At 57.2% G+C, this 12316-nt stretch overlaps 1 protein-coding gene across 9 annotated transcripts in view; it reads left to right on the top strand.

Annotated features, from left to right (window-relative positions):
- The window catches only part of TNS1 (tensin 1), a 191253-nt gene that overhangs the window by 160422 nt on the left and 18515 nt on the right, over positions 1–12316 (top strand). For all 9 annotated transcript variants that reach the window (XM_062191499.1, XM_062191517.1, XM_062191480.1 and 6 more), the window contains one exon: positions 4804–4896. In XM_062191499.1, the coding sequence (XP_062047483.1) occupies positions 4804–4896 (93 nt within the window). The remainder of the gene's footprint in view (positions 1–4803; positions 4897–12316) is intronic.

Raw genomic sequence — 12316 nt, 5'->3', positions numbered from 1 at the left:
GAGCTTTTAATCTGCAGCCCCCCCCATACACTCACCCGAGAGACCAGTCCCCAATGGGTAGGAGACATGTCCACTCAAAAAAATACCCCAATGTCCCGGAGTGGAGGCCGTGTCCCTTTTTATAGCAGAAAAGCCAGGAGCAGGTAGTTGTGGGGGAATGCGGTGATGAAGACACACCAAGCCACGAGGGACACAGGGTCCCAGGGAGGGGCCTGGGCAGCGGAGCAAGAGGAGACTGGGGATGTTCTGGGCTGGGGTTGGCTGGGCGGGGCCTGAGCTGTCCATTTGCCCCAGTGATGATGGAGCTGGCTGTACATCCTGGGGGGCACAGGAGGAATCAGACAGCGGAGCCTGGCCCGGGGACCAGCAGGGCTTGTAGCAGCGGCCATCGTGGGTACGTGGGGGGCTACAGTTGTGACCGATCGGTGGTCCCGGGATACCATGGACAGTCCGTAGAGTGGCAGTGCCCGGTGGAAAGGGACAGGAGCAGCGCTGTCATTTCAACTTCAAAAGTAGCCGTGCTAAAAAGCACGACAGGACATGGGAGACGTTTATTTAAGTAATTAAGTAATGTATTTTTAAAAAAGATTTATTTATTTATTTGAAAGTTAGAGTTACAGAGAGAGAGAGGCAAAAAGAGAGAGATCTTCCATTTGCTGGTTCGGCCCCCAAATGGCCGCAGGCCATTGGGCCAGGCCAAAGCCACGAACCAGGAGCTTCTTCTGGGTCTCCCACGTGGGTGCAGGGGCCCAAGGACTTGGGCCATCTTCCATTGCTTTCCCAGGCCATAGCGGAGAGCTGGATCAGAAGTAGAGCAGCGGGGACTCAAATTGGTGCCCAAATGGGATGCCAGCACTGCAGGTGGAGGCTTAGCCTACCAAGCCATAGCACTGGCCCAATCTATTTTACAACTTTTTAAAAAATGTAAAAAATTTTTAAAATTTAAAATTTAAATTAACTTTAATTAAATTTAAATTAAGTTAATTGAATTAAATTTATTGGGATTAGATTGATTTAAATTAGATTTAAGAAATGTGCTCAGTAGGCTAATCCTCCGCCTGTGGCGCCAGCACCCCGGGTTCTAGTCTCGGTTGGGGCACTGGATTCTGTCCTGGTTGCTCCTCTTCCAGGCCAGCTCTCTGCTGTGGCTCGGGAAGGCAGTGGAGGATGGCCCAAGTGCTTGGGCCCTGCACCCGCATGGGAGAGCAGGAGGAAGCACCTGGCTCCTGGCTTTGGATCGGCGCAGCACACTGGCCGCAGCACGCCAGCCGTGGTGGCCATTTGGGGGGTGAACCAACAGAAAAGGAAGACCTTTTTCTCTGTCTCTCTCTCTCTCTCACTGTCTAACTCTGCCCGTCAAAAACAAAACAAAACAAAATGTGAAAAGGGACTGATGAAATTGATCTCTTTTCCTAGAAAGTATTATTTCAACATGTAATCAATATAAAAATGAGGTATTTTGTGGGTTTTTTGGTCATGAAATGTGTGTACTTTGCTCATATCAGTTCAGGTTGGCTACACTACATGCTTGGGACCCACATGAGGCTCACAGCTGCTCTGCTGGGCGGTGCGAGCCGGGAGGAATCCACTCGAGAGCCAACTCGGTGGCCTTTGATTACTTGATGGACTCTCTCCTAGGTGTTAACCTTGACCTTCACGCCTGCTCCCATTCGCCATGGGGTCCAGATGGCCAGGGGTTGGACATGAGCCTCTTTGCAATGGAAGGCATCCAGCCCATGCTGGAGTTGGGTTCTGCTGCCTTCTCTCCCCGCTGCTGGCCGAACACGAGTGCCTCAGGGAGAAGGAGAAGCCGAGGTTTCATCAGTGCACAGGGCTGGGGTCAAGGATAGAAGGCGGAGAAATGCCAGGAATTTTCCCCGAGCAAGCAGCAGGCTGCCCGGCTTCAGTGCCACCCCCTCATCCGTCTCAGCAGACGGGCCATGCTGCCTGGTACCAGGCAGCTGGAGGCAGGGCAGGGGGGAACTGAGAGAGGCCACCGCCACTGCTTATCCTCTGGCCCCCTTCTGTCTCCTTGCCCAGGCCCCCTGTCTCTCTGCTGTGCCTGTTGGGCATGCACGTGTGGACTCGAGGGCTGCAGCAGCACAGTGGTTATGCCAGGGCCAGCAGTCTCTAGGCTGGGCTCATGCTTTCGTAATTAACGATGCCCAACTGTCCATTCATTTGATGAGTGCTGAGAAGTATCTGTGAGCAAGGCCCATAATGGGTCGTGGGCAGAGTGGAGGCGGTGGAAATGGAAGCTTGGTGTGTGTGTGTGTGTGTGTGCCCAAAGAGAGAAGGGGTGAGAGATGATAGCAGGAAGGCCTAGCTTTATTCTTCTGCATGTGACTGTAGTTTTTTATAACAAAGGTTTATTTTATTTGAAAGGCTGAGTTACAGAGAGAGAGAGAGAGATCCTTTTTTTTTTGACAGGCAGAGTGGAGAGTGAGAGAGAGAGAGAGACAGAGAGAAAGGTCTTCCTTTTGCCGTTGGTTCACCCTCCAATGGCCGCCGCGGCCGGCGCACTGCGGCCGGCGCACCACGCTGATCCGATGGCAGGAGCCAGGTGCTTCTCCTGGTCTCCCATGGGGTGCAGGGCCCAAGCATTTGGGCCATCCTCCACTGCACTCCCGGGCCACAGCAGAGAGCTGGCCTGGAAGAGGGGCAACCGGGACAGAATCCGGTGCCCCAACCGGGACTAGAACCCGGTGTGCTGGCGCCGCAAGGTGGAGGATTAGCCTGTTGAGCCGCAGCGCCGGCTGAGAGAGAGAGAGAGAGAGAGAGATCTTAAATCCACTGATTCAACTGTCTGAATGGCCACAATGGTTGGGGCTGGGCCAGGCTGAAGCCAAGAACCTAGATAGAATTCCATCTGGGTCTCCCACGTGGATGTCAGGGGCTCAAGCACTTGGGCCACGTGCTGCTGCTTTTCCCAGGCCATTAGCAGCGCTCTGGATCGGAAGTGGAGCAGCCAGGACTTGCACAAGTGCCTGTATGGGATGCTGGTGTCACAGGTGGCGGCTTAACTTGCCACAGCACAACTGGCTCTAGTTTTCCCAGCACCGTTTATGGTAAAGGCTGTCCTTTCTCCAATATGTGTTCTTGGCGTTTATGCCAGGAGTCAGTTGGCTGTAAACGCACCGTTCATTTCCGTGTTCTTAACTCTCCCACTGATCCGTGCATCTGTTTTCATGCCAGCATCACGCTGCTGTGGTGGTGAGAGCTTTGTGGTGTGTTTTAGAGTCAGGCCATGTGATGCCTAGTTCTGCTACATTTGTTCACAGTTGCTTTGTGGCCTTTTGTGGATCCTTGTGAAGTTCGGCACTGTTTCGTTGTCGTTGGTATTCCATGCCATTGGTGTGCTGAGAGGGAATGCGTTGAGTGTGTGATTGCTTTGGGCTGTGTGGTGTTTACACAGGAGGAAGCCCTGGTCAGTTGCATAGCAGGGGACTATGGCTACAAGAAGGTAGTGTGTGTTTCAAAACAGAAGAGAAGCTTCTGACTGTTCTTGCCCCAGGAAATGTTAATTGCTCTGATTTGATCATTATACCTGTATGTAAACATCGCACTATACCCCAGACACATGTATCGTTATGGGTGCCAACCAAAGTTAAAATCAAACGTTAGAGAGAGAGGGAGGGAGGCAAGGCAGAGACACACAGGCCTGGGCCTGCCCAGACCTGAGCTGTGTGTTTGTGAGAACGTGTCTCCTGTGTTGTGTTTGTCCACGAGGGTAAGGCTGGAGTGCAGGGCCTGCCCCCCATCTGCACCTGTGTGATGTCCCACTCTTCCCATGGGCCCATGTGCACACACCTGCACATGCACGGTTAGCAGTGTTGCCTGCATTGCAAGATTGCATTTTGTTGTTCACTTCCTGTGGGTCTTAGTGTCTTTTGGGGGTGTGAAGCAGGGTGGCCCAGAGAGGGCCACGGAGCAGCTATGTGGCTCGTGGGGGCCAGGGGTCAGTGCGGGATGGTGGAGGCTGCTGTGCAGGCAAAGAGTGTCCCTGAGTTCCCTGGCAGGAGGCACAGGGCTCGTTTCTGTACTTCTCTGAGGCGTGTTAGGAGACGTGGCAGCTGCCACCGAGACAGCTCGTGACTGGGCATTAAACCATGTCCTTGGCTGATGGGCAAAAGCAGAGGGACAGCCCTCTGTGACCTTGCGTGTTACATGACACTGGTAACCCAGATGGGCGGCCTGGGAGGAGCCCGAGGCATGCACAGGGAGAGGGTGCCCTTGGCAGGGCATGGCGACTGCTTCTTCCACAGCCCTGACGTGGGGGTGCAGAGCCGCACCCCGAGAGGGTCTTTCCTCCTGGGATTCGCATACACATGGGTCAGGGTGGGCGTGGTCCAGTCTGTGGCTCTTTTCCCTCTGTCCTTTGTGTGGGTTGTGGCTGCAGAGGAGTTCGCTTCCAAGTTCACCCAGGTGCATGGTTTTACAGTGTGTGTGTGTGTGTGTGCAGGGGATGGGGCATGGGAGAAGAGGAGGAAGACGGGATAGTAAGGGGAAGTCGAGGACAGCCCAGGAGCTGCCTGTGTCTTGTGCACCTTGGTGATGGACAGGAGCTGGAGTGGGACACAGAGAGCCCAGGGGTAGAGATGATTCTCTCAAGGTTGGGGACAGGGCCAGGACAAGGGTGTCACTCCCGACCCTTCCCCTGGGTCCTCTCAACTGCTGCACCATGGGCAGAACAGAGGCAGGAGAGGGCAGCGGGAGCTCCAGGGCTGGTCCCTCGTGGGGGTGTGTGCCGGCCACTGCCCCCATCCGTCTAACGCTCGCATCCTCATCTTCTTCCCGGCACAGTGCGCTCCCCTCCAGGTCTGGCCAAGACGCCCCTGTCTGCTCTGGGCCTGAAACCCCACAACCCTGCGGACATCCTCTTGCATCCCACAGGTGGTGAGTGACTGGTGGGGCTGCAGGAGGTGGGGTGTGGTGGGGGAAGGAGGTCTCTGTGCTCAGAGTCTCACAGCAAAGCACCCAGTGTGGGAGAAGAGGTGGCATGGGCTCAGAGTCCGCACTGTGCTTGGGCCTGGGTGGGACCCTGCTACAGGACTTGGAGTGACCGGTCCCTTTGCTACCTTCCTGCCTGTTGACTTGTGAGGTCAGTGACACTCCCAGGCTCCTGTGACTCAGAGACTGGGGGCCTGGCTTCAGTGTCCTTGGGGTTGCTTATTCTTTGCTAGCAGCACACATGTGCACACAGCCATGCACACAGTGCATACACACATGAACACACATACACACCTGCACACATTTATACATGCACACACGTGAACACACATGAATGTGCACCTACACACATGCACTCAGTTGCACACGTGAGCACACACATGCACACAGCCATGCACACACGTGCACACACATGCCCTTTGCCAGGGTCCCACTTGTAGCCTAGCTAGTCCTGCTCTGAGCATCCCTGAGATGTCGCGGCCAGCCATGGTCAAGCCGGGGGCCCTCCTGGCCTCACTGGGCACTCTGACTCTGGCCTGAGGAACTCTTGGCTCGGCAGCAGCCACCGCTGCCTGCTGCCCCCTTGACCCTCTCACCCTCTACCCGGGGTCTCCCCGCCTGTTGAAGGTCCCTGGCACCCCAGGCTCCTGACCTGCCCCCTGGCTCTGCTTGTCCCCTCATCTACCCTGTGGCACTGGCAGCACTGGACTCTGCTGCTGGGCCCGCGGGCTGTCCCCAGCCTCCCCGCAGTAACACAGCCTTCTGGGGAGAGGATCGTCCTCCACCATGGGCAGCCACCCGGGGTCATACCCTCCAGCATCTCCTCTGCAGGCCCCAACTCCCATCGTGCCTGTGCAAGGAGGGTGTGAGGGCCCCGGGGCCCTCAATGGTGATTTGGAGCCAACTGGGCCTGGAGTGCTGATCCCTGGAGTCCGGGGCTGGGCTGGGGCTCTTGGGGTCACCTGTTCCTCTTTCCCTTAGTCCCCAGGAGGCTGATACGGCCAGGTAGGAGGGCACTGCATGCACGTGTGACCATGCAACCACACGCCGGGCACAGCCTCCCGCTCAGGAGGGGTCGGCATGGCCGGGGCACCGAGTCACCAGCGAGTGGCGGGGGCTGGGGGCTGCCTCTCACCAGCCAGCACACTCCTGCTTGAGGCTGGGCCTACAGGAGCCCCCACGCCAGGGCTGCGAAAGGTCCAGGCTCCCGAGCACCAGTCCCACGTGTGTCACAGCCCCAGGGTCCCATAGAGAGGGACCTCAGCCCTCCCCGTGGGCTCTTCCCAAGCCTCCCTCCAGCTCCCACTTCCCCCTTTCTCAGCAAAGTCTCTTTCCTATGAAGCAATCCTTGTTAATCTCTCTCTTTCTCTCTCTCCTCGGCTCTCCTCCCATGTCCATCTCCCGCCCCTCTGTCCTGCCTCTCCTTCCTCCCACCTCTCTTTTCATCTTCCCTCGGAGGAAGATGAAGGCAAAGTGGTGGCCAAGCTCCCGGAAGGTAAGTGCAGGCTGGCGGCGGCTGCTCCGCCCCTTGGGTCTGGCGATGGCTGGCCCCTGGCAAGGCTGGTTCAGGACAGCTCTCCTTTCTGACCGGGTCTCAAGTGACCAGACGCATAGCCTTCCTGTCCCCGTGCCCTGGCGATGAGATATCACCCTGGGCAGCACCTGAGTCCTGCCTGGGGAGCTTGCAGCCGCTGGGCACTGGATCAGGCGTGGCCGGAGTCCAGGCGCCGCTGCCACCTTGTTGACAAAAATGGCGACATCAGCGCCAATTCTGCCGGGTGTGCAGCCATGCACAGAGGGGACAGAAAGGGGCGCTTGTTCTCCATCTCCCCTGCGTCTCTGCACAGGGGTCTCAGCCTTTGAACTTGACACTTCCGTGGGGGCGGGAGAGGGAGCTGCCCTGTGCACTGTAGAGTGCACAGCACTGGAAATGGCCCCAGTCCCTCACCCTATCCCGCCCTGCTCTGGTCACAGATTGGTGCCAGCCAGGGTGGCCTGGGTGTTGGTGCTGGGCACAAGCATCCCCTTCTCCCCTGGGAGGGATTGTCCCCTCCAGAGCTGACTGGCCGGGTGCCCTGACTTCCCACCTGGGCCCTGTCTTATGTGGCCTCTTCTGCCTTGGCTCTATGCTCAGCACCTTGATTTCTGCCCCCAGAATGGGCATGGCCTGTGTCTGGCTGCAGCCACCACCGTCACCCAGGCGAGATGGTTGGAGCACCCGAGGCCTTGCCTGAGTCTGAGCTCCATCAGGCTGCCTGGGGTTGCTGAACAAGGCAACCCAGTGGGCCACAGCATGTTCCGTCTGCCAACCACACCCCTCCCTGCTCCTTCCCAGGCTGGAGGCCAGACTGCTGGCTCCCCCAGTAGGGCAGTGAAGCTGGGAGGGGTGTGTAGAGCAAGCTGAGCCAGGCTTCCTGGCCTTCAGGTGCCGACCACGCAGTGGGCTCCCAGCTCTCCTTGTGCCTGGTCGATGCTCTCCAGAGCAAGGGGCACAGGGTATCCCGTGGGTGGACAGGCTCGGCCTTACTTGTGGCTCTGGGCTCCCCAGGCCTCCACCTGTCCCAGAGCTGCAGAGTCTGGTGGGGAAGGGTTGCAGGGAGTGACCCTGCACACAGATCCTCATCACAGGTCCCTGGGTGGCTGGGGAGAGGGATCTGCCCACAGGTGCAGTCTGGAGTCCATAGAACCACACTGGAGTGCCCTGTCTCCTTGTCCAGGGGCCACTGCCCTTCCCTCCTCCTCCAGGCAGCCTGCCCTGGGATTCCAGCGTGGGCGTCGGCATTGCTGCCTGGGCAGGAGGCCAGCCAGGGCCAGGGAGCATGGCTGTGGGCAGCCAGTCCCAGATTTCCCGACTCACACCACCTCCTGGGTCAGGCGAAAGCACATTTTCTTTTGCTGACATTCAGAAGCTGTGCTTGATTTTCCTGCTACTTTGATGGGAAAGTCAGAAAAAAAAATTCATTTTTTTCTTGTGAGGGAAAATGATAGAATTATTCAGTGGGAGAAAAGAAGAATTTGGGAGGTGCTGGGTGTGTTCAAGGCCTTGTGCTAAATGCCTTATGCACAGTCATTCTTTTCGTCATTGATTTGTTTACTCAATAAGTATTTTGTATACCTACTGTGTGCCGTGCACTGTGGCAGGCTGTGAGATATAAGGATAAGCAGTATGTATGAGATGTCTCACAGGTCATACACGGGGACAGGGGCTTCACATGGTCACTCAGAATTAGGCACTGAGTTAAGTACTTTGGAGGGAAGTGACACAGTTGTATGGAAGGATACAGCAAAGAATGGACTTGGGCTGAAGATGAAAGAGGTATGGGGGGAGTGACATTAACTTGTTGAAACTGAGATGGAAGGAGAGCATTCCATGTGAGGGGAGGGTATGTGCAAAGGCCCTGGGTGGAAAGGCCCTGTATTTTTGATGGCATGTGCAAAGGCCCTGCAGTGAGAGAGAACAGTGTGCCTTTTCCAGGAAATGCAGTCAGTGAGAGTGTGTGCGGTTTGTAGTGATGTTAAATGGGCAGGGACCATGTGAGGTCCTTGTCATATCACCTCGTTTAGTCATCACAGGTACATCAAGAGGAAGGCAATAGAGATCCGTTTTTATTTAAAGATTTTTTAAAATTTATTTGACAGAGTTACAGAGAGAAGGGTGAAGCAGAGAGAAGGATCTGCCATCTCCTGGTTCACTCCTCAGATGACTGTAAAGAAGCCAGGAGCCTGGGACTCTATCTGGGTCTCTCAAGTGGGTGGCAGGGACCCAAGAGCTTGGCCCATCTTCCGCTGCCTTCCCAGGTGCATTAGCGGGGAGCTGGATCAGAAATGGAGCAGCTGGACTCAAGCTGGTGCTCATATGGGATGCCGGTGTCACAGGCTGTGGCTAAATGCGCCACAATGCTGGCCCCAGGAACCCAGTTTTGCCAACAAGGAAACGATGTTTGGGGAAGTTCGGTGACTTGTCCAGGCAGGAGCATGGCCCCATGTGGGCTGCCCCTTTCCCTGTGACTGCCCTGGGTACCAGGGCGGGTCCACAGTGACCTGACTGGATGTGGGGAGCCACAAAGGAACGAGAGGACGAAGCCTGCGGCAGCGAGGGCGTGAGGCCCATGTCGGGCCTGTCTCCCCACCGCAGGGAGCATTCAGGGCAGGTAGAGTGTGGCCCAGGCGGTCAGGACCACACAGAGCTGGGGTAAAGGAAGCCGCTGCACTAGCTGTGGCCTCTCTGGGGGTCCTCTTCCTCCGAGACGCGCAGCGGGAGGTTTCTGAGGCTTCTGGAGTTTCGTGCAATGCAGGTTCATTGAGCATCCGTACGTGTCAGACCCTGTGGGGAGCACTGAGGGCAGAGAGGTGAGTGGGGCAGCCTGCGGAGGGGAGATGCCCATAGGTATTTCAGTGTCAGGCAGAAGTGCTGAGTCGGGGCATACGGGTACTGAGAGGAATGGGGTGGCCCTGTCTGAGAGGTTTGAAATGACAACCTTTCATCTCCTGGTTCCTGGACTTGGGGTGACTTGGGGTTTCCATATTTCTGCCCTTCTGCCTCTCCCATGTGCCTTCTTCTTACTCAGGGTGGGCACCCTTCTCCCTGGACCAAGAGTCTTTTCTAGCCCCACCTCCCTCTGCCTCTGGGTGCACCTGCCCCAGGATTGGAGGAGGCGAGGGAAACTGCAGCAGGGAGGGTGAGGGGAAAAGAGGTGGAGTCAGGAGCAGGTGCCACTAGAGACATAGGATGGCCATGGCGGAGGGGAGGGGGAGAGGCCTGGTTCTGAACCCTGGGACTGGAACTGACAGGAAGGAGCTAGAGGCCTTTGTTATCAGGCCATCCTAGCTGGGCAGGTGGGTACGCCTACTCCAGTTTCACGGGTGAGCACAGTGAGTCCCAGAAAGGCTGTGGTAAAGGAAAGAAGGGGAGCCCGTGCTGTGAACATGCCCTGGGGTGGTGCGGGGACAGCACGCCCAGGGACAGGCAGACAAAGCAAGCAGCCCAGTGAGAAATCTGCACCTGACAAGTTGGGAATACTGGCCCAGGCCCCACAGGCTGGGTTGGGTTTCTAACAGATCTGGAGACAAACTCAGGAAATGGGCAGCTTCCCAAAGGCCGCTGCTGCTCAGGCTGCGGGCGGTGGAGACTGCCCGGAAGGGCTGCACTCAGCTCCACCCCCTGACTTGGGACTGGCAGGGCAGGGAGGGTGCACCTGCTGCCTGCGGGAGGGCGTGGCATGCGAGAGGAGAAGGGAGGTGCGTGATGAGCTGAGGGCAGGCAGGCAGCCTTCAGCTCCAGGTGTTATGTTTAGACCAGAAGAGTTGTAGGGACTCAAGCCTTGTCTGATGGCAAACAGACCAGATGGGGGTCAGTACCCATGAGCCCTTGGCTCAGCCCAGTCTGCCTATGGGATGGGGTGGTGTGGGCCCTATACCTCAGTTCCCTGTTGGCAGAAGGGGTGCAATGCTTTTTAAAGGGTGCGAGCTGCCTGCCCAGAGTGTGGGTCAGGCTCCTGGTGGTAAACCAGAGGCTCATATCTGGGGGGCCATCGAGAATGTGATGGACTTTATTTTTTTTAAGATTTCATTTAAGCCGGCGCTGCGGCTCACTAGGCTAATCCTCCGCCTTGCGGCGCCGGCACACCGGGTTCTAGTCCCGGTCGGGGCACCGATCCTGTCTTGGTTGCCCCTCTTCCAGGCCAGCTCTCTGCTGTGGCCAGGGAGTTCAGTAGAGGATGGCCCAAGTGCTTGGGCCCTGCACTCCATGGGAGACCAGGAGAAGCACCTGGCTCCTGCCATCGGATCAGCGCGGTGCGCCGGCAGCAGCGCGCTACCACGGCGGCCATTGGAGGGTGAACCAACGGCAAAAAGGAAGACCTTTCTCTCTGTCTCTCTCTCACTGTCCACTCTGCCTGTCAAAAAAAAAAAAAAAAAAAGATTTCATTTATTTGTTTGAGACGTGGAGTTACAGGCAGAGAGGGAGAGACAGACAGAAAGGTCTTCATCTGCTGGTTTTACTCCCTAAATGGCCATAGTAGCCAGAGCTGGGCCGATCTGAAGCCAGGAGCCAGGAGCTTACTCTGGGTCTCCCAAGTGGGTGCTCAGGCCCAAGCACTCAGGCCATCTTCCACTGCTTTCCCAGGCCATAGCAGGGAGCTGCATGGGAAGTAGAGCAGCTGGGACTTGAACTGGTGCCCCTATGGGATGCTGGTGCCTCAGGCCTACTGCACCACAGTGCCAGTCAGCCTCATGAGTGGACTTTTAAAAGGCCTGGCAGATGGAGGAATGGTGGAGGCCACCATGTGCTCCCTAGCAGGGGCAGAGAACCACCCACCCAGGGCTGAAGGAAGCAGGAGAGAGCAGGTGGGGCCACTGGCCAGAGCTGTGGCCTTGGGGAGAGGGATGCAGCCATCGGTCATTCCCCGCCAGTGGCCAAAGGCCAAAGCCATCTGGAACCACAGGGCCAAGGGGTCTAGGTGACCCAGCAGGCACCTGTAGGCCTCCAGGGTTTCAGGTCAGGGGAGAAAGTGGTCCAGCGGGACCTCCACTGAGGGAAGCCAGCATGGGCCTGCAGGGTGTCATCTGTGCCGGTTTTAACTTGAAAGAAACAAACGTATGCTTCCTAGGGCTCCTGCTGTGCCCTGGGTGGGGCTGTAGGTGAGGGTCGTGTGGCTGGTAACTTGCAGGACAGACATGCTGGAGGCCTGGTGTGTGCTAGGCCCAGGAACGCAGCTCAGCCAGGCGGGCTCTGGGCACCGTGGGAGGCCCCATTGCTGTCCCTGGGTGGGGGTAGGTAGAAGGGATGGTGAGCATTGCAAGGACCTGGTGAGGCCGAGTCTGGATCCTGGAAGAGCCCAGGGGGAGCTATCGGAGAGAGTGACCCTGGACAAAGTGTGTGGTGTGTGTGTGTGGGGGGGCTCTGGCCTTGTGTCAGTCTTATGTGAGTTTCTGTGGGTCAGTGTTCCTCTGAGAGTGCTACTGGGTGTCCCCCCAGGGCAAGGAGCCAGCTCTTCAAGACTGAAGCCATCAGCTCCCTGATGGCTGTCTGTGTGGTGGGCACTGGAGCTCTGGGCTAGATCACCTGGTTCCTGACTACTTGGTGCTTGCCTTCCTGGCATCTTGCTTTGCTCCCGGATCTTTGTCATTGCTATCACTACAAAGAGCCCGGAGGAGCTGGCTCATGGGCTCTGGGTGCCCCCATAGGCTGGGGTTCCACTCTGGGCCGCCCAGAGCCAGCCTTGTGTACCTGGACGCTGGTGTCCACTGCAATAGAGTGTCCAGCTCTGCGTGGGCATGGGCAGTCCCCAGGGAAGCCAAGGGTGTCAGGTGGAAGGGGTGGGCCTGGAGCCCACTGAGCAAGCCTGGATTCTGGGTGTGGGGAGGA

Source organism: Lepus europaeus, chromosome 1, assembly GCF_033115175.1.
Source record: "Lepus europaeus isolate LE1 chromosome 1, mLepTim1.pri, whole genome shotgun sequence".
Lineage (NCBI taxonomy): Eukaryota > Metazoa > Chordata > Mammalia > Lagomorpha > Leporidae > Lepus > Lepus europaeus.
Note: the sequence above shows the minus strand (reverse complement) of the source record. Positions and strands in the feature narration are given on the sequence as shown.